Below are 22,755 nucleotides of genomic sequence, written 5' to 3'. Positions count from 1 at the left end.
AGTTGGACATAATATCACAGTTTCACGTAATAGTTACTTATATTATATTAAAGTTTATCGTAAAAATAACAAGTTAGAGTAAAAATCTTGACTGTGACCGATCGCGAACAATGCTAAATACGAATATTAATGTCACGTTTCAGCATTATACTGTACCTACGATGTATTTCGCACAACATTTCCTGCGCCTTTCCAATACAATTTGGAACATAGGAGTCTTAACTTATTGCAGCTGTCTTCTTGAAGTTATACCTGTAATGATGCGCAGCGGCCTCTAGATCCCTCGGTGTCCCTAGCCCGTAGTAATGGTAGTCCCCGAGCTTGACGCGCGCCGCGGAGTACCCCTGGGCGGCCGCGCGGCCCCACAGCTGCAGCGCGCGTCGGTAGCGCTCCGGCTCGGAGTACAGGCTCACTTCACCTGACACACAAGAGGTCGCTATACAAACAAGATACTAAACCAAGTCGTTAACATAGGATAAAAATATTTTGTGCCTTAGGACAGCTTCCTGTGGAACACCTATAGCAATTAAATAGTGTTTGATGACAATCTTTGTTGCTCACAGTTATTTTTAAATACATGCTAGTGATAGCCAAAAAAACATTGTATACCTGTTTATATGTGCACTTTTATACTGCATATCGGGCTAACCTACATAATATATTCTGTGATTGATAGCATCAAATGTTCCACACAAATCGCAATTCCTCAAAATGTACAATCACATTACTCATTATTAATTCATTGAGCAATTCTATGGTGCGTATGAAGTTCGCAATCCGCTACGGACCAGCGTGGAAACTACAACACAAATCAACTCACCCGCGTCCAGCAGGAAGGCGGCGTTGCTTTGCGCCAGCTCGTAGCCGCGTTCGGCCAGCGAAAGATACTGCAGCAGCGCGGAGTCCGAGTCCCTCGCGCGCCACGCCGCGTGCCCCAGCATCAGCCGCGACGCCCACTCGCCGCGCTCGCACACGTTCTTGAACAACTGGAAACAACAGTTTCTCCTTTAAATGCCTCTCCGATCATAGGCGTGCATTGGTTCAATGAGGGCTATCGTTTTTTGTCTCACTAGATGGCGCACTGTTGCGTGAGGTTTTTACCATACTTTAAAACCTCATGCAACAAAGTGCACGCCACCGTTTAGAAGCACTTTTAAGTATTGACTATGTTAAGAAAAACTATCAACTTCAGTACTCAATAAAGATATATTTCTATAAAACCCAGAGTTCTTTAATCGTTACCAATCCAAAATCTAAATCTTCTTTTTAATTATTTGACATACTGGCCAGAGTGCTCAGTGATCTGTTCCAGCTACATGAATACACGTCATTCGTCCCTCTTTCAAAAGTATAGTACAGTGATTAATTACAAATCCAACTTTTGAGGAGCTTTAATAATTCTTGTAGATCTTCTCAGCTCCGGGCTTGCCCTCGGCGATGTACCCACATCAAAAACTTCCTCCCGCAATGGCTGTGGACCCACCATAGGCTCATAAGGCTCATCAGCTTGCTCAACCTCACTCCCCACAGTAGTGCCCGGACTATTCTCCACATAATCTTCATTTTGGTGCACATCTGTTGGGAGTGTTTTTGTAATAATGGCAGGTGTGATTACAACCGAGGGTCTGGCCTCATTTCTGGCTCGGATCTGAGATTGATCTACACAAGGTCTGAGATCAGAAACATGAAAATATTTTTGAACTCCATTTACATCAACTACATACCTAACAGGACTTAAAAACTTAAGAATAATAGCTTTGGTCCATCCTTTTCCTTCCTTCAAATTTTTGCACCACACTATTTCCCCTTCCTTGAAAGATAAGACTTGTTTTTCAAATTTGTTATCAGTTATAACTTTTTTAGACAAAACATTTGATGGTTTAATTAATTCAAAGCGGGTTCTTGGTTTATATTTAAATAACATTTCATTTGGGGACATACCGGTTGAATTTGGACTGTTTCTATATGTGAACAAAAAGTTCTGTAGTAAAAGTTCTTTAGAAAATCCCGACTCTTGTTCCAGTAATCTACTTAAGGCCTGTTTTGCTGTTTGAACGGTTCTTTCGGCCATGCCATTAGACTCGGGATGATATGGTGGACTTTTTAAAGGCACACATCCATTATTTTTCAAAAACTTTAGGAACTCTACAGAAGAAAAAGGTGGACCATTGTCACTTACTAAATATACAGGTATACCGATCATAGCAAAAGTTTTACACAATTTTTCAATCACTTGTGAGGCTGAAGTACCATGCATTATATGCACATCAAGCCATTTTGACATTGAATCAACAATGAGTAAATAAGTTACAGAATCTTTCATAAAAAATCTACATGAACTCTCTCAAAGATATTTATACATTTTTTCCAATTTATAGGTTGACTTGTATTTGTAAAATTTCTTGATGACTGACATATACTGCATGCAGCCACTATACTTTCAATGTCATCATTCATCTTAGGCCACCAACAATACTCTCGCATTAACATTTTTGATTGTACCATCCCCTGATGAGATTCATGAAATAAGGCTAATACTTTATTTCTTAATTCGCTAGGAATAATAACTCTGTTTCCCCAAAGTACACATTTTTGATCAGTTCCTAATTCTGCCCTTTTGATAAAGTATGGTTTAATATTCTCATCATTTATTGAATTTGGCCACCCTGTCAAAACATACTCATAAACTTTGCTCAATACCCTATCTTTTTGTGTCAATCTAGCTATCTCCTGGAAATCCAATGGTACATTATCTTTTAAATTGAAATAATTTATACTGTCAGCTACATTTACTTGTTCAGGCAGTGGTAGCCGTGACAGTGCATCAGCATTTCCCAATAATGTTCCCTTTCTATAAATTATTTTATACTGATAACCTGACAAAATTAATGCCCACCTTTGCAATCTGGCATTAGCTGTGACAGGAATTTTCTTAAGAGGATCAAATATAAACTTTAAAGGCTGATGATCTGTCACTAGAATAAATCTCCTACCATATAAAAATTTATGAAATTTCTGTACTGCAAATATTATAGCCAAAGCTTCTTTCTCCACTTGAGAATAATTTTTTTGAGCCATATTTAAAGTGGCTGAAGCAAAACATATTGGTTCACTATCAATTTCATGACTTAACACAGCCCCTAGACCATATTTACTTGCATCAGCAGTAACATACAATTCTTTCTTACAGTCATAATGCACTAATAGTCCATATTCACTAACCAACTTTTTGCTTTGAAGAAAAGATTGATTACAATCTTTAGTCCATTCAAAAGAAACTCCCTTTTTTAATAAAGCATGTAAAGGTGCCAAGTGATCTGATAGTCTGGGCAGAAATTTTCCATAGTAGTTTAAAAGTCCTAAATATGCTTGTAATTGAGTTATTGATGTTGGTGCTGGGGCCTTATTTATTGCTTCCACTTTTTCTGGAAGTGGTTTTATACCTTCCTCACATACTAAATGTCCTAAAAATTTTATTTCACTACAAAAGAACTGGCATTTGTCCAAATTTACTTTAACATTATACTGATTTAATTTACTCAACACATTTTCTAGGTTTTTATAACAATCCTCTAAATTAGTGCCCGTTATTATTAAGTCATCTATGTATGCTTTAACATTTTTTACACCCTGTAAAATCTGATCCATAATACTTTGGAACACAGATGGTCCTGAAGATACACCAAACTGTAAGCGTGTTGGTCTAAATAACCCTAAATGTGTGTTTATGGTCATATATTCCTGAGATTTTTTGTCTAATAATAGCTGTTGGTAGGCTCCGCTAAGATCAAGGACACAAAATATTTTAGCTCCAGACAACTCCGCAAATATATCTTCAGGGAGAGGCAGTGGGTAATGGTCGGTATCTAGCATTTTATTTAAGGTGACTTTATAGTCTACACAAACTCTAAGTTTTTTATCATTTTTTTGTACTGTCACTATGGGACTGGCCCATTCACTATGGGTAACCCTTTCAATAATACCTGCTCTTTCTAATTGAAGTAACTCATTTTCAACCTCTTTCTTTTTTGCATAGGGTATGGAATATGCTTTATGAAAAATAGGCGTTGCCCCATCTTTGAGCTTCAATGTTGCCTGCATGTTTACAATATGAGAAGATCTGTCTCTACAAAATACCTGTTTATATTTATTTTTTAAGCAGTCAATCATTTTATTCCTTTCTATTTTATCCATCTCTCCTTGCACTAAACACACATTTTCTATTTTAAATTTTTTTTGCCACTTAGGAAAAAGTAAATTTAACCAATTTCTTCCAATCAAAGGACTAAAATAATTGCCGCTTTCAATTACTATAAGATATAAATCCTGTTTGACATTTCTAGGCCTAATCTTAATAGCTCCTAGCACAGATAACACTTCTCCCGACACAGACTTCAATTTCACAAAGCAATTTTTTAGCTCATGTTTCGGAAAATAAGTTTCATAGTCTCTTTTATGAATAACCGACTTACAAGCTCCTGTATCTATCTGCATATTAAGCATCTTGCTGCCTAGTCACAAGTTAATTACTGCACTGTCTTGCTCTGACACAGCTCGGATACTACCCAACACAATATCTTCTTCCAACTGCTGGCTTTGGTTTTCTTCTGGTCCCTGTTCTACATTCCTGATATTTCTAAAACGGCACTTGTGTGCCAAATGACCTTGTTTCTTGCAAACATAGCACACACAGTCTTTTTTGTAGCATCTATCTGTGAAATGTGAACCACCACAGCATCTGCATTCCAATCTCGTGTTCTGACCTTGTTTAGCTGTGCCTACGCCTGCTCTACTAGTTTTATTCTGCCAAGTGTCTTGAAGAGGTTTTCTCTTTTGGTTTACCAAATTAATATCTGCTTCTGGTTGAATATTTTTGGTGTCTTTTGCTGCACTTTCCCAAGAAATGGCCAGTCTTGATGCCTTTTCAAAAGACAAATCATCATCCTCTGACAAAAGCTTACTAATGATCTGCTCATTTTTTAAGCCACACACCAATTTGTCCCTTAAGGCGTCCCCCAAAAAATTTTTGAAATCGCATGATCCTGCCATCTTCTTTATTTCTACCACAAACTCTTTTATGGTTTGGTTGTCTTTTTGCTTACATCCATAAAACTCGTATCTAGCAGCAATAACCGATTTCTTTTGCACGTAGTGATTTTTAAGCGTATCAACAAGTTCCTGGTAGGTCTTTGTACTGGGCAAACTTGGGGACAGCAAACTCTTCAGGACCTCATAACTTTCAGGTCCCATTAGTGTAATAAACAATGCTACCTGCTTGTTCTCCGTGATACCATTAACTACGAAAAACTGCTCCACGCGCTCCGTGTACGCGGTAAAATCTTGCCCTGGCCGAAAATTCTCAATTGCTCCAATCATTTTTTCTTTTTTTTATCCCATCCTCGTCGCCAATTTTAAGTATTGACTATGTTAAGAAAAACTATCAACTTCAGTACTCAATAAAGATATATTTCTATAAAACCCAGAGTTCTTTAATCGTTACCAATCCAAAATCTAAATCTTCTTTTTAATTATTTGACATACTGGCCAGAGTGCTCAGTGATCTGTTCCAGCTACATGAATACACGTCACTAATTATACTATACTAATTTTGTATAATGTCCACTATTTTATACGTTAGAATTTAAATAATTAGCGACTAAGGGCCAGGCCACATGTCCACGTTGCGGCGTCGCCAACGTAAAACGGCGCGGAGCGGAACGGAAGCAACGGAGCGGAGGCAGCGGAGCGGAGGTAGTGGAGCAGAGCGGAGGCAGTGGAGTAAATAGGAGGCAGTGGAGCGGAGCGGAGACAACGGAGTGGAGGCAGCGGAGCGGAGGTAGCGTAGTGGATACAGTAGAGTAAAGCGGAGACAGCGGAGCGGAGTACCACGGAGCAGAGGCAGCGGAGCGGAGACTGCGCAGCGGAACGGAGACTGCGGAGTGGAGTGGAGGCAGCGGAGTGGAGCGGAGACAACGAAGCGCAGGCAGCGGAGTGGAGGTAGTGGAAAGGAGCGGAGGCAGTGGAGTAAAACGGAGGCAACGGAGTGGCGACAGACAATGGAGCGGAAGCAGCAGAGCGGAGGTAGTGGAGTAGAGCGGAGCAGTGGAGTAAAGCGGAGGCAGTGGAGTAAAGCGGAGCTCCACTGTCTCCGCTCCACGCCGCAGCCTCCGCTCCGCTCCGCGCCGCTGCCTCTTTTCCGTGTTACTCCGCTGTCTCCGCTTTACTCCGTTCCGCTCCTACCTCCGCTCCGCTCTACTGCCTCTGCTCCATTCCACTGCCTCCGCTTCGCTCCGCTCCGCTCCGCCCCGCTTCGGCGGGGCTTCTATTTTTGCTTTGAGGTACAAAAGGCAACGACCAAACCTATCATTTCTGTGTTGTGTGTGTATCAAGGCAAAAGTGGCCCGCCAGAAAGTTGATGAAGAAATAGATAGAAATAAGGGAATAAAGCAAAGATTATGCGGTTAAACATATTAATTTAGCTTAATGTGCCACTTAATTAATTACTATAGACTGGAGATTTAGGAAAATTTTCCTAAATTAACAAGTCCTCAATTTGCCACCGTCCAGTCTGTCTAAGCATTGAATATATTGAATTCAGAGTACCTAAGTAACAAAATGTAAGCCAAGTGAATAGGTACCTAGGAGCTGTATTTCCCTTTTTATGCTGTTATAGGTGTCCGCAACAGACACCCTTACTTAACCTTCTTCAAAAAGAATAAATTCCTTAGACTTACAGTAAACAGTAAACCATACAGAATATTAAATCTTAAATTATGCTGTTGTTGTAGATTACCCTTACATGCTACTCAAGTCATGATTTTAATAGCTATATACATTATTGCTTTGTTCTTTATACATGGCAATGAAAACTATGTTTCACTAATCTCTCAGCCCAGTTTTTAATGTACCTGAATTAAAAGTGTATGTTTCAACTGCTTTATACTATACATAACGATGCTTGAAAGAAAAATTGACTAAGCTATAAATCACTATCTTAAAAAAATGTTGCTTAGTCAATTTCTCCTTTCAAGTGTCGATATTATATTATATACTTATACACAAGTGTAAATATAGGGGTGAACTGTTTTGTAAATTAAACAGCAATTTTAAACTAAAGCTATAATTCCGAATAATAAAAACACTTTCTGAAAAGTGAGAAAAATAAAATAGAACACCTTGTTATTCACAAGAACAATCATTCAAACCATTGTAAGGTTACTGAAGGACTAAACCAATTTTGTTTGGTGTCATACTAGGACACCGCCAGTTATACAAGTAGTACTGCAAATTACCATCCCCAATTCCAAACTTCAAAGGCTCCAAGAACTCTTTGTTATCCATCAAATCCAACGCATTGAAAACATCAAATCCTGAATTCTTAGCAGTTATCAATGCATCAAGCATTAAATCTATCCATGGGGTTTTGGTGGAAACATTATAAAATGAATATGCTGCTTTTAGTGTTTTATGCGTGGGATGGTAGACAACAGTTGACGGCAGTGTGTAGTAACTCACAAAGTCTGTGATGGAACCATCTGCTGCTTCCACAGCAAAGCTGTCAATAATGTCAGGCTGTGGCAAAAACCAATGTTTGAAGTCTTCCTCATTAAAAATAGGTGCCAAATCAAATTTCCGCAAGTAGCCATTCAATAAAGAAACAACTTTCTCGCAATCTTGGAGTTCAACTTTGCGAAAACCAGGTGTTTTAGGCAACTCTGGAAGTTTAAACAGCTTAAGAGTTCTTTGCATGGTCATGTTTCTTGATAGATGACTAAATTTAATGTCAATAAGTTTTTTAGGATTGAGTGATCTATGCCAATAACGACAAGTAGCAATTGGTTTAGGCAACACAATGCCAGCAGTGTAGACACCTTGAAATATTCCAGTTAAGTTTACTCTGCGAGTTATTTCTCTGATCAGCACAGGAGCAACTCGTTTTGCACGCAGCTTTTTGTGCACACATAGGAAGTTTATTTCAACAACAGTTTGGATGTGGTCGTAAATCCTTAACTGAGCAGGGACAGCAGATATAAAGCCTACTAATCGGCCAGATTTAGCCACTCTCACTCCACAGTGCCAATCCATCCTCCAGCCAGGAGGCTGCAGGGCCCACTTTAGGAAATCCGTCTGGTAGTCAAAACGAAACATACAGTCGTCATCTTCAACGTAATTTTCATTCAACAATGTATATAATTCCTTTAAAACCAATGGCTCATTTAGGTTTAGGGTATCCCAATTAAAGCCATCAGGGAGAGTGTAAGGATCTGCTCTAATATCTTCCGTGCTTTTTGGGGGTTCTATTGGTTCATTCGAAACTATTTTTTCATCCATCTTTGGAACAGGTTGAGTAGACCAAAACTGATATGACTTGTGTAGGGCCTCTTCGGTCGTTTTGGCTGGTTTCTGCTGCAAATTGAGTACTTCCATTGCCATCTTTAAGTCTTTAATAGATATATTCTGATGGGCGTCACCAGAATTCGGCACAGTAACTAAGCCGTCCGCGGAACCCGACCCACCGTGGTCACCATCACCACCACTACGCTTTTTTTTATTCTTGTTCTTCTTTTTGTTTCTATTTTCGTTATCCTTTTGAAAGTCATTGGATTGAGATGCTCCATTTTCGTCCATCGTTGGGAATATTCAAATAATTATTAATTAAAGGATGACTAATGGAAACCACGATTATAAAGGGCTAAATTTTTTTGTGACAAATTGACATGACAGACAAGACAATGACATTATTTAGAGCGGAGTTGCCAGTTACAATAATAATCTAACCTAAGGAAGGAGTCGTGAGTGGAATACCCATAATCCAAATCACGGCATAAATAAATACCGTGCAAGTCAAGAAGAGGGTGAATGAGCGATGTAGGAGGTATGCATATTATCCACAATTTTTACTCATCTCCATAATTCTTTCGCTTGTATCTTATGTTTATTGCAGGGCTTCAAATACCGTTAAAAAGTTGGTAACGTTATCGCTGTCAAACAGATTTAACGTTAAATCGTAATTAACGTTAGATTTACCGTTACTTTACAACTTTTTACCGGTATAAAAATGGTAACGTTATCAGCTATTCATAAAATTAACGTTAATTCAATAGTATCGTTAAATCATAATGTAAAGTAAATTTAATATACCCTTAGATTGTATATTACTTAGATACACAATCAGACGGAAAAATGGGTTATACAATACTCGGAAGTTTTCAACTGTGTTCCGAGTTTTAAGATTAGTCTTGTTTGGACCATAGATCGTGTCATTTGTCAACAATGGCTAAATGCTGCGTAAAAAAATGTGTAAATACCGGCTCAAAATTGAGAAAAAAGGATGGGATATCTTATTTTTCGTAAGTTCTATTGAATCGATTCATCAGTAAATAAATACTGGGTATATACCCATAGAGCAATTTTATGAATTTGAATTATTATTAATTATATTGGCATCTACCTGAATATAGCTGCAAATGTCACGTTAACCGTGTTTGTCAAAAAGTTTTCTTCGGGACTGTGTATCTAAGTAAAAATTTAATCTGAGAATTTAACGGTAAAATTACAGGTAACAGTAACGTTAATTGGGTATCGATACAATAATGTTCAGTTATAAATTAACGTTATTTAGACTACATATTTACAGCTTTTGCTGTTGAAACTTTGGGTCCACGGAGTTCGGACGCTCACAAACTTTTAGACCAAATAAAAAAAATATATTTTAAATTACCAATGACCATAGGGCTGGTGCATTTCTCGCCCAACGTATTGGAATCACGATCCGGCGCGGAAATGCAGCCAGCCTTATGGGCACTCTTCCTCAGGGACAAGACTTGGGCGAACTGTATATATAGTTAACTATGGCCCTGACTACGAAATGCAAAACTCGAACTTAGTATGTTGCCGTCCCGCTGACGCTTATCTTATTCAATACGCGAGTGAAAGGGACGGTGCCATACGAACTTCGTTTTTCTAGTTTTGTAGTGGCCCCTCTGTATTATTTTTTACGTTGGCACTAAGTGATGAACACTATTTTTACCTGTGCTTAGATTTTATCACTTTATCGTAAAAGTGCATTTATGTTCACAAAATGGAAAGTAGAATATTGAATGCATTAATGTTATTTTTGCTATCGTAAAATAAACATTTTATCGGTTATTTACGAAACCTAAATCACGGAGCAGCACTGTTCCTTTTATGCTGGCCACATTATTTTTACGTTTGACATTTCAGACTGTCATTTTAGTATCGAATTCTGGGACAGACCATAAGATACATTTTGTAACCAGTAACTTAATAGACCACATAATAATTTATTTTCCCTTAAAATCGGGTAACAGTGGAGCTGCTGGCAACACAATTCGTCACGCACACTAGCATCCTTGCAAATTGTCTTACACACAAAAACAAACTAAACAAAAATTTCACTAAAGATTGAACAAAGAGGTACCTACTACCAAATGGTTGCTGTTGCTGATAAAATTATTGTTATTTTGTAGCTTAAGCCATCAAAGTTTATTTACTTATTTATTAAAGGTAGTTTATTGAATTCATATTAGTACCCACTGTTATCTTTATTCATCGGCGAGTGGGAACCCTGTGCTCTTGGGGCCAAACTTTATACACCTTCAGTGTATGTATATATAATAATTACGTTAGATACTTAAATAAAATAAGTTATTAAAATTTATCATCATTTAATGATGATAACAATAAAATTCAATTTATTAAAATCTCAACCACGGGGAATTTGATTCTTGTGTACGCGGCAACACAGAATGGCGTTTAGGGTTCATGTTTTTTATTTTGTAATTTCGAAATTATACGATATTTACTGATGGTATGTGATCCCAGTGTCCTTATTTCTTGTAGTATTATTTTTACACAGTTTCACTGCGAAAACTGGCATTTTACTTAGGTTTATGACTTATGACCAAAATTTAATTAAAAATTCGGTACATGCACCTTACGCACAGCTTGCAACGCGGTAGTGATTATATACTCTTTGGCGACTGAGTCGCCTCGGGCTCGGGTACGCCGAATTCGGCGTACTATTTGTTGCCGCATTTGACACGTACGCCGGCGGTATCTAGTCGAGCGAGCGCGCGAGACCAATCATTCATCTAAGATTTAACTATATAATGGTTTAAATTAAATGCAAGAAAATGGCTTCTTACCTTTCAATACCTATCTTTCGGAAGGTTGAAAAATGATAATTTCAATTATTTTATCTTCTTTTTAATTATATAGCCGTAAACAATTTCGAAGTCATAGTTTTAAATAGTGTAATTGTCAGAGGGACCGCATGACACGAACTTCGAGCTTCGTAGTAGCCCTGCTGTCCCATAAGTACCTAACAGGCAGTCAGCTCAGTCAGTCAGAATTTAACATGCGCGCAAAAATGTGTACACATTGGCGAATCTAGGGTTATTTTCCAGGCAGGCCTGGCCTGGATTTTTGTTTAAAGATATCAGTATTATAGAATTTCTAATGGGTAGCCCAACATCCTGGGGTGGGTACTAGCCATACTTTACAACCGGCACCGCCTCCGCGCCGTACCTACGGCTCCGCCTCCGGCATTTCAGGAATTTCAGGAATTTCATGATCTGCCATTAAACATGGTTGAAGGTAAGCAGGGCAGAAACGTGATAAATAAAAGTCCATTCTATATTGTGAATATTCCACAGAATATAATGTAACAAATTACAAAGGAATATTCAAACAGTGCCATTGGGGACCAAGTTTACAATCCAAGGTAAATCCAATGTACAGCTGATAAAAGAAAGAAAGATAATGCAAGAACAAAAGCCAAATCCAACTGAGATACATAGAAATAAAAATGAAAAGTTGTTATTTCGAATGACAAAAATAAACTAAAACCAAACTTCTTAGTCAATGTAAATAGTAAAGAGCCCAGTGGTATAACTTTCAAATATAGAAACGTTGGTAGTTGCGTTGTTTTTGTTTGCGGAACTGCACTCCCAATAATCTTAATAAAGTTATATTTTTGGAATGGTGCAACCCACTTTTTTATTTTTTCAATTTTTATTTTATATGTTTTTTTATATGAGCGGGACATGTTTAACAATAGTTAAGTTTGATAATCAAGCTTAAAACAAAACTATTTCATACTATTTAAAAGCTGGTCACTTGTTATTTACTGTAGCAAACTGTAAACGGTATTAATCTTTTTTAGTGGCTTGCTGCTTGGCCTGGTGAGCTTGCAATACAGCAACAGCCTCGTCCACCTTTGCTTTGAGGGACTCGCCATGCTCCAACATATGGAGGAGCTCAGAATTATCAATCTCCAACAGCATTCCAGTAATTTTGCCTGCCAGATCCGGGTGCATTCGTTGAATCAGCGGGAAAAGACGTTCGCCAAGCATTTGCTTTTGTTCCTGAAGTGGAGCAGCAGCAAGCATGGATGCAGTCAATGGTTCTTGCCCCTGGATGTGGACGGCGGGCTGCGGAGCTGGCGGGTTGCGCATGTTAGCAGTGTACTTGTAGCCCGCCGGGCGGCCGCTCTGGGTGACAAGTGGTGCGCGGATTGACGCCGCAGCAGCCACACCTTGCTGCCCTGTAATTGGTCGGGCTCCGATTGATGTACGCATACCAGCTTGAGTTGGGCCTCTCGGTGCGGGACGGAACGGCGCCTGCATGTTAGGATAGCCTGAAGCAGCTGTCTGACTGCTGGGCCTAACTGGAGGTTGAGCAGTCCAGCGTGGAGAAGGTCTTATTTGTGTCATCTGGGCAGGCCCGTAGAAACGTTGAGTGGGAGGAATCGTAGGCACAAAGTAACCGCCAGCACCACCTGGTTGGAATATCTGGCCCATCTGCTGCATACGCATGCTGGCCATACGCTGCATGTATTGGGATGTCAAATGAGCCTTACGATCTTCCTTGCGTTGAGCCAACGCAACATACAATGGTTTTGTTCCTACAATACGACCATTCATCTCAGTGACAGCTTTTGTAGCTTCTTCCGGAGAAGAAAAGCAAACAAATCCAAATCCCTTGCTGCGGCCGTCTTCCAACATTACCTGGCAAAAAAAAAAAGTCACGTAACTAAGGGTTTTTTTTTAACAAGCTATCTCTGTATCCATCAAAGTAGAGTGGCCATACAGAAAAGGCAGTCCTATCAATAGTATCGATATATCTTTTCGTACAATACTTTTGATATTATTGCTGTCTAATAATGCAAAACTATCGATATTACTGAATAGAAAAATACGAAAACTATCGACAGTATCGATATTATCGATAGTTTTCAAAAATCGATAGTGACCTATATTTAAATACTATCAGTTTTTATAAGCAAGATTGCAAGATGTAAAGGTGAATGGCAGAATAGTATTTTGTATTCAGTTATCCAGCGATATTTTTTTACGGATTTGCAATATACAATCTACCAAACCTAACCAACTTACTCTTAGTACTTAGAAGATTCAGTTGCTGCAACTTCTGTTCTGCCCACCTCCCCATGTAGATGCAACTGATACTATTGAAATAACGTAATAATTGATTCTTCAAAACTATGGATAGTATCAATAGTATCGATACTAATTACTATTGATAGTTTGCGTTATTTTCTTTTCAATACTATCGATAGTAAGAATCAATAGTCTTACATTATTTGACAGCAATATTTTCGATACTATAGATAGTATTGCATGAAAAGAGATATTGATACTATCAAGTACTATTGAGAACTATCGCCTTTGCTCAGACTATCGACAGGCAACACTACTATTAAATATTTATTAAAAACTAGCTTTTTCCCGCGACTTTGTCCGCGTGTACTTTAGTTATCAGCGCATATGTTTTAATTAACCCCCGTTAAAATTGTGACATTTGTATCTGTGTGCATGGCGTAAAATCAATTATCTCGTTTGCTTCCGGCGAGAACAGAATCTTACTCTAAAACCCGAAGTAGGTATATATTCGAAATTGCACTGTACAATATATTTTGTAAATTAGGTAAATAATAAATAAGAACGGATAATCACACAAAAAATACGCTTATATTAATATTATTGATTTTATTATGCACAACCTGATGGTTAATTTTTAAGTTAGGTACCTATAGGCTATAGCATAATAATTTGAAAATTTATTGCACACATCATTTTAAATATCAATTTAATTTCCACATTTTAGTTGTACATTTTGTATGAAAAACCCCCTGACCAGCAGCCATATTTTTAGTCTAGAAATAAGGAAGTCTCATAGAAACTCCCCCTTAATAAATCGAAAGCTACATCTTCTTTCTTTATCTTTGCCTACGCAGATCATTTTTATTTTTAGTCAAGACCCTGTAAGTATACCAATTTTAAAGAAAGAAAGAAAGAAAGGTTTATTTTGGCTCCATAAGTACCACCTAAAACTAAGACTAGAACTAGCACTAAAACTATGTTACTTGGTGACACGGCAGGATACCAAAAAGGGTCTCCACTCAGCATGTGTTGCCGCACATTATGTGCAGCAACGCTGGTTTTCTGTGGAGCCCAAACGTTAAATAAACATGTATGCATGAGCCAGTTCCTTTGCCCCAGTCAGACGGAGAAAAAATAAAAAAATAAAAATTAAAACCATAGACAAGGGAGAAGGTGGCTCAGTGTAAAAGATAATACAAATACTGCTGTCGTGGCAATATAGTACATTGTGTCTTAAGGGCGGTAAATAAGGAATTACGAACGAGAGTCTATTAGAAGCCCGAAGTCGAAGACTGAGGGCTTTAATGTGTCGATGTTCGTAATTCTAGTACCGCCCGTGCGACATACAATGTTTTTCATCACATTTGCGGGCAAAATTTTATATTTGTAAAAGAAAAAATATAATTCTTCCAAATATTGGCGATACCCTAGGCTGTGCTCTTGGCAGCGCCGCCCTCTACCTCCCCCTCCCCCTCCCTCAGCATGCGCCGCAACGTGCGTGTGCATGTAGACCATGTGGTCTTGCAGCAGCGTGCGCAGCACCATCAGTACGGGCACCGACTCATTTACCGACCTTGGGCTTCATGACAAGAAAATGTGTACGCGCAATGACTCATTTACCGACCACGGGTTTCATGACATGCACATTAAGGTAGAGGGTTTAATTTGGGGGGTTGCAACCAAGGTAGCCTGCATGTTACGACACTGTTTACGAGCAAGTGTGATGAAAAATAATTTTCATAATGCTGTCCAGAAATGAGAAAATTTCCATACAATTTTTACCCCCAATTTTACCCCTTAAGGGGGGAATTTTATCCATTCCACCTACACGGATAATTTTTTATTGTGATCGAGAACTTGTATACCTACCTATTCTAATACCTTTAAGGCCAGAAATGAGAAAGTTTCAATACAAACTTTACCCCCATTTTACCCTTTCAGGGGGAATTTTATCCATTTCACTTACACAGATAATTTTTAATTGTAATCGAGGCCTTATACACATATTTTCACACTTTTAAGTCCAGAAATGAGAAAATTTGCATATTAACTTTACCCCGCCATTTTACCCCTTTAGGGAGGAATTTTACCCATTTCACCAAGACAAATAATTTTCAATTGTATGTAATCGAGAAATTGAAAATACAAACTGAAATATAGATGCACAGAAAAAACAGAAAAATAAGACCATCACTGGGAATCGAACCCAGTTCCTCGGTAATCCGTACCGCGTGCTATACCGCTACACCACTGATGGTCAACGGTACCGACACGAATTTCCCTATGCACCTCATATCTCAGCTTGTGTTTCTTACTTAGTCACTTAAGCAGCGACGCTAGCGACATCTATGCCGTAAGCCCTCAAACTTTTTCGGCATTCCTTTGGAACTAACCGCTCACCCGGACAAGAGATATCGTTTCTAAGCAATCAAATTAAGATTGGTTTTTTGGAATATTTTTGTATTTTTTATTTCAATTCCAAATTTTTACTTTTACGGTCATCCCGTAAAACCGAAATTATTATTATTATATGAACTTTTACACCTATTTTCATGCTTCTAAGTTTAGAAATTAGAAAATTCCATATAAACTTCAACCCCCTATTTGACCCCCTTAGGGGATGAATTTCTAAAAATCCTTTCTTAGTGCTCACTTAATCATAAAAAGAACCCCTGTACCAAATTTCAAGTCTCTAGGCCCAGCGGTTTGGGCTGTGCGTTGATCTATAAGTCAGTCAGTCAGTCAGTTTCTTCTTTTATATATATAGATAATTGTTGTTTTAATACAAAATCACTGACCTTGGCAGAAGTGATGGTCCCAAACGGAGCAAACTCTTTGCGAAGACGTTCATCATCAATTGTGTCATCCAAGTTTTTCACATATAAGTTCACACCTTGGTAGCGAGTCAATCTTTCCGATTTGAGTTGTTCAAATTTGCGTTTTAATTCTTTCTGACGCTCTGCCTTCTTCTGAGCGCGTCCAACGTACAGAGGCTTGCCTTCAACTAGCTCCTTGCCATTCAACTCCATGCAAGCCCTCTCAGCATTATCAGGATCTTCAAATGCAACAAATCCAAAACCTCTGGAACTTCCATCATCTTTATACATTACTTTATGGCTAGTAATGCGACCATATTTTTCGAACATTTCTCTGAGGAGTTCATCTGAAAAATCTTCACCAAAGTTTTTCACATAAACATTTGTGAACAGTTTAGCCCTCTCTCCCAGTTCCTTTTCGCGTTCTTTACGAGGAATGAACCTCCCGACGTAAACCTTCTTTCCGTTGAGAAGCATACCATTTACCTTCTCAATAGATTTATTAGCCGCTTCCTCAGTTTCAAAATGAACAAATCCATAACCCTTAGAGGCACTATTTTCATCTTGGGCAACCTTGCAACTCAAAATATTTCCAAAAGCTGAAAAGGTATCGTACATAGCCTTGTTATCAATGGTTTTATCAAGATTTTTGATAAACACATTTCCTACGCCGGACTTGCGTAGAGAGGGGTCACGCTGAGACCACATGATCCTTATGGGTCTTCCTTTGATCATATCAAAGTTCATTGAGTCTAAGGCTCGTTCAGCTGAAGCAAACAAAAAAGAATTATGTTTTTGCATTATTTGCCATTGTGTTCTAAAATAGCTACAAGCATAAGCTTAACTAAAGTTGGATCTACATTAACTTGAGTCTTGCTTGGGGCCTCAAGCACACTGCCTATTTTATTTTTTAGGAGCAAACGACGTTAACTGCGCGCTTTAAATTAATGGACTTAGGACGAGATTCAAAGAATTTTTGAGTTCATGAAACACGACGCGTCGCGTTGTCTGCGCCTATAAAATACGCCGTGTGGCATAGGCTCTTAGTAACATACACATTTACCAATGGCTAGAGATAATGTATAACCTTGTAGGGGGTAAAACAGGATATGTATGTATGTATGTATGTAAACGCTTTATTGTACAAAAGAAAAGAAACAAAATACAATTGTGAAACTGCAAGATACTTGTACAAAGGCGGATTTATCCCTTTAATTAAGTGATCTCTACCAGTCAACTTTTGAGTGGATGAAAGGAGCAATCAGTTGGGGACCAACAAAAAGTGAGTTTAAGAGTCGAAAATTGTGAAAGCTACAATACAATGCTTTAAAGAATATAATACATAAACCAATTAAAATAAAAAAAAAGTAAATAAAAAAAAATATGTAGGTACTTACTACATTATAATCATAATACATATAAATAAGAATATAAAATAAAGGAATTTTCTTAAATATTTAAGGACATTTAAGGATATTATGCTGTTGCTGTTAATTTTTTTTTTATAAAAATAAAAAGGTACCTAAATAAATAAAAAGTGTGAAAGACACAAAATAAATATTTCTATTTCAACTTCATGGCAAAAATAAAAAAAGTCAAAACTCATATCTTCCAATATCAAAAATGTCAAAAAACCTCTAAGTTCCCGACTATTATTGTAAATGACATCCCCTGCCTAGTCTACCCTCACTCGTCATTTTGGCAGTGGATCTGCACATCCTTTTTAGTCCCTTAATTGACAGTGTGCCCCAGGAGGCAGGCACATTATTAATGACTATCTTTTGTATTTTTTTTATGTAGAATTTTTTGTAGTATAATGTAACAAAGAGGTTTGAATCTTGCACTTTTTTTAAATTTTGTCAATTTTAATATAATTTTTGAGATGTACCTACACATGTATAAATAATCAAAGATGTACACATTGTGTAACATACTGGCAAAAGCTGTTATTTAATAGGGTTTTTGGGGAAGACAAAGTTGCCCTTAGGGCTGCAACCCATACTTAGTGTAATTGAAAATTTCTAACCCATCCATTACCAACATCATAATTGTGACAGTTAACTGTCTGTCTATCTGCACGATCCAGAATGGTGTACTGTTGTGTTGCCCTGAAGAGTGAAGATAGCTCTGGTTGAGTTCGAAACGCGTCAGTGTAGTGTGATGGTGGTGGTGAAAGATGGGGTTGTGTGATTTGTGTTCTTACAGTGTGGAGGTGGAGGAACTGCATGAACACGCATATCTTGCATAAAATCAGCTATCATGAGGTTTCGGGTGAGCAAATAAATTATTTTAGTTCATTGATATGGACCTCCACAAAGTAACGCCTGATTAAATAAATTACTTTTTACAAGCTTTTTATTTAACTTGCAATGTTTGTATAGCTTTATGTAATACTCAGTTTAATTTAAAATTTGAAATTCTCCCCATGAGGCTGACATAGTTACATTTGGTGTGCTAAAGCCTCGTTAAAATATCAGAAGGAAAAAAAAAAGATTTCAATTAAGGGTCAAACTCTCTCTCGTCTCAGTATTTCAAACACAAATTGACTAAAAATACCTACATGTAAATTTATTAGCGGTATTTATTATATTTTAACAATAGAAGTTAACACAATTTTAAGTAGTTTAATTGTTTTGTTTAAAAACATATGCAAATTTTACCATTAAGTTGAATTACACCCCACATATATTTTGTTGGGTGACAACCAAAACTCATTAAGTACCAAATTGACACAACCGAGATAAACGTGTTTTAATTGTTATTTGATTTAATAAATTTCTTTGTAATCAAAATTAAACAAAACATATTTATTTGAGTATTTAGATTTATGGCCGATACACGAAGAAAAAAATAGAGATAATATTATCAATAGTTTAATAGTTATTAAGCTTAGTGACTTTTGGCTGCTGTAAATTGAGAGTTGGTGTATATAGTGAAATATTACTTATTTAAACAACAATCAACTTTATTGAAACAACAAAAAATCATTATAATTTTTAACATAAATTTAACCAGCTCGGCATAAAAGTAAATACGTATACATTTATCCCTTTTTCTAAATTCCTCCGCATCTGTCATTTTTTTTCTGTGTTGATGGTGAAAAGAATCTCTTGACAAGTTTTTGTTTTTACTATATATCACTGTGAAGTAATCATTATTTTTTTTCAATGACGTGCTAGTATTCTAATAAATATATTAAATCTACTTTTATATGATATAACAACGTCAACAGTGTTTTAGTTTGAAGATTACATGCCGTGAATATAGTCTTTGGCCTAAGTAAAGAAAGTGACGTTTTTATACATTGTCTGTTTTAATTTCAGTTTTTTTTTTTACTTAGGTACCATTATAGTAGACATTTTTATTCATCGTCATTTTTTACTATAGTCATTTACGTACTATGATGATTCTAGACATTTTTATACTTTAATAGTTGTCATTTTTATACACCCCCTTAAATCCTTACAGTCCATAGTCGCATAAATCAATAAATAATGTAAACTTACCTACCTGATGTAATATTATGTAACAGCCTGACATTGACATGGACAATAATGAGTTTTATCAATAAATTTCTGTTTCTGATTCAAAAATTGTTCGTATGGATGTCGATGGAATAGTTGATATTTAATTAAGCACTAGGAAAAGTGCATTTTTTCTCCGGTCAAACCGGGCTATGATCGAACATTAACTGTAAACAAAGTCGAAATTAGAGTCATGTAAAATTCATTAAATGCAGTAGTGAGTTTTTGCTGCCAAATTTAGTTTAATGTATGTTACTCAATGGTTTTTTACACATAAGTTAATTATACGCTGCTCGTATGAGATTTATGAGTTTGTCAGTACCTAAGATGCAAGAAAATAAGACCTTCTGCCCAAAAAAAGTATGTTTTCACAAAAGACTAGTGAGTTTTGGTTGTCAACCAACGATTTATTCTGTAAAGATCCTCTTTTTGTTTAACTTTATGTTTATCACTTATTTGTTATTGCTGCCAAAGAGCAAGATCGAAAATACAAAAATGCTAAAATAATCCAAGCTTAGTAAGAGCTCAAATGAACTATGGTGCAGCAAGCCACAGCAATCATAGTCATAGAATAGAAGAAGGTTCACTTGCAGTACACTCACCTGCATTAATATCTGCCACAGCAGAGCATGCAAAAACATCTGACCCATTATACCAGCCCTAGAAATAAAGGGGTGTAGTTATTGTACGACTTGGACAATGCTCAACCGATTTTGTACGACCTGATAATTCAATCACATGTCACTTGGAACATGGGTCGAGCTTTATCACCCTGTTCCGATAATGTTCAAGGTGCTATTGGACAACCTGATTTTGTACAATCTAATAATCAGAGCACACTTTTGACAGAAAGCATTCGCACGATTGATCATGTTTTTCGTGTACACCAAATATTAATAAATTTAGTAGAAAATAAATTAATTTGGTCCTGGCGCTTCGCCGGCCGCTGCCGCGGCACGCTCGCTACGCTCGCTAGGCTCGCGCATTGTGGTCACAATTGGACCTAACACAAATCTATGGTCACTTGATTCGATTGGATTCCGATTATAACGACGTACAATAACAGGCCGAGCAAAAATTTGGACACTCTAATAATGCACGACCTAATATTGTACAATTTGATAATTATAATCCAAATTTTTTTCGTATTATCATTTCGTACAGTGATGGCTGAGCAGTATAGGGTTGAGCATTACTGGTCCCCAAATAAAGTTGTATCAGATATTCAGGCATGCTTTGTTTTTGTGTCAGATATTGGTGCCGGTGGTAAGTATACTTGTTCCATTTTTATTTATATACAAATATTATTGTAACAATAGTTTTAAACATTATCAAATATCATGACAAAAATTACTGTTTTCACTCAATTAGGCCAACAACTTGTCTGAGGGTAGGCAATCCATTCACTGTATTTGGTTTAAGTACACATTGTTGTGTACTCAAACCAAATACAGTACTTATTTCCTGATATATTGATATAGAATATCTACATGTTATTAGATACTTGTCCTGTTGGTCAAAAATATCCACCATTCTGCTTCATTGCTCTAAATTTCTAGTGATAATTACTTGAAGTAACTGTCATTGTACCTACCAACATTTCAAATGAAAGAAAAAAAACTTTTAAAATTAAAATATGGTGATACCTATATACAAATGAAAGTAAGTTTTTTTCCTAAGTTATTCATCCATTGCACAAAATTTTACTGCATTGCATGATTGCATATGTCAGTTCAAGGTAAACAGGAAGATTTTAATTACACATAGAAACTGCATTCCTACCTAACAGGTTAATATTTCTAATGATTAGATAAAGAACCATTAATTGTTAATGAATTTGGCAAATTTAAAGAAGTGAAAGATGTAAATTTTGATAAAAGTGATAACTATTGAAAATGTATATATCAGTTACATAGAAGTAATGGGAAGTAACCAACAATAATTATTATTTACCTACTTTTCTTAATAACACAGAAGTAAGTTCAATAATGTTTTACGTGAAATGATTAGGTACTTTCTTATCGATTTAAGATAAGAGATTGATTAAACATAACCTATTTCAAAATAAAAGACCATGCAACACTTGGGTTGTAAGGAGATAAGCATTAATAAACAGGATAAAAGAGGACAAGGAAATAAAATTGCAATAAATATTTATGTACAGCATAATTGTGTTGGAATGCATGGAAAAGGAAATTCAAATATGGAGCCTGGAGCCTACAATAAATAAAAAATAAATAGGGTACTCACCATCTGCCGGTTGCTGAAAATTCACGTAAGCGTAGCCCAGGGATCTACGAGTAATCATATCACGACATACTCGAATGGAAAGAACTGGACCAGCGGTTGAAAATTTTTCAAACAACATGGCCTCAGTTATATCGGAGTGCAAGTCCCCGACGTACAAGGACGCCATGGGATAATTTGGCGGACCAGGATTCATTTTGAGAATCTTACTGTGACGGTAATATGTCGAACATTAACCGTAATCAAGAGCAACTTCACTTTCTCTTTACGTCGACTATCGCATTCCTTAGACCACGTTGCACGCTTACGTACTCTAACTAAAATCGAATGATTCCCGTTTAAAATTTTGTTATTTTACTATTTTTTTGTATTTTATGATTTTTATGTTTTTTTTTTTTATTTTACAAGAATATTTCACGAAATTCTGAGGTTTGTGTGACCTATTCCCGATGGAACACACAACCTCACGTGAACACACCTTACTCACCAAAGGAAAAGGTGAGGTGACGTTTGTGAAATACAAAATGGCTACTCGTTTATGTGGCCTGGTGGCCGCCAAGCGCGAGCGAAGCATAGACTTTTTTTTTTTTCTGGCTCGCTGGTTTGCGCATCCGCCAGTAGCCACACAATAGACAATACGGTAATTTGGAATATGGAATACGGAATTCAACAGGAGAAGATTACATGGGATTAAAGCGAAAGAAATAAAAATATTTTACATAGGTACACATTCTAAATTAAATT

General features: G+C 37.0%; 2 protein-coding genes across 2 annotated transcripts; both read right to left on the bottom strand.

The window, feature by feature from the left end:
* Positions 1-7,104: 7,104 nt before the first annotated feature.
* LOC141437908 (glycylpeptide N-tetradecanoyltransferase 2-like) lies at positions 7,105-8,738 on the bottom strand. The gene has a single exon (XM_074101481.1). The coding sequence runs from the start codon at positions 8,626-8,628 to the stop codon at positions 7,216-7,218; it is 1,413 nt and encodes a 470-aa protein (XP_073957582.1). The 5' UTR covers positions 8,629-8,738; the 3' UTR covers positions 7,105-7,215.
* A 2,916-nt stretch (positions 8,739-11,654) lies between these two features.
* On the bottom strand, positions 11,655-22,479 carry pAbp (poly(A) binding protein). The gene is made up of 3 exons (XM_074102126.1): positions 22,015-22,479; positions 16,223-17,007; positions 11,655-13,031 (listed from the first exon to the last, which is right to left on the bottom strand). Exons 1-3 carry the CDS (start codon positions 22,205-22,207, stop codon positions 12,174-12,176), a joined length of 1,836 nt encoding a protein of 611 aa, XP_073958227.1. The 5' UTR covers positions 22,208-22,479; the 3' UTR covers positions 11,655-12,173.
* Between the last annotated feature and the right edge of the window lie 276 nt (positions 22,480-22,755).

Source organism: Choristoneura fumiferana, chromosome 18 (assembly GCF_025370935.1).
Source record: "Choristoneura fumiferana chromosome 18, NRCan_CFum_1, whole genome shotgun sequence".
Classification (NCBI taxonomy): domain Eukaryota; kingdom Metazoa; phylum Arthropoda; class Insecta; order Lepidoptera; family Tortricidae; genus Choristoneura; species Choristoneura fumiferana.
This window is presented reverse-complemented; position numbering and strand designations above follow the sequence as displayed.

Coding starts and splice junctions, on each gene's coding strand:
- LOC141437908 (XM_074101481.1), bottom strand. CDS start 8,628: ATGGACGAAAATGGAGCATCTCAATCCAATGACTTTCAAAAGGATAAC.
- pAbp (XM_074102126.1), bottom strand. CDS start 22,207: ATGAATCCTGGTCCGCCAAATTATCCCATGGCGTCCTTGTACGTCGGG. Junction 17,008..22,014: donor TTTTCAGCAACCGGCAGATG/GTGAGTACCCTA, acceptor TGTTTGCTTCAG/CTGAACGAGCCTTAGACTCA. Junction 13,032..16,222: donor GGACCATCACTTCTGCCAAG/GTCAGTGATTTT, acceptor TTTTTTTGCCAG/GTAATGTTGGAAGACGGCCG.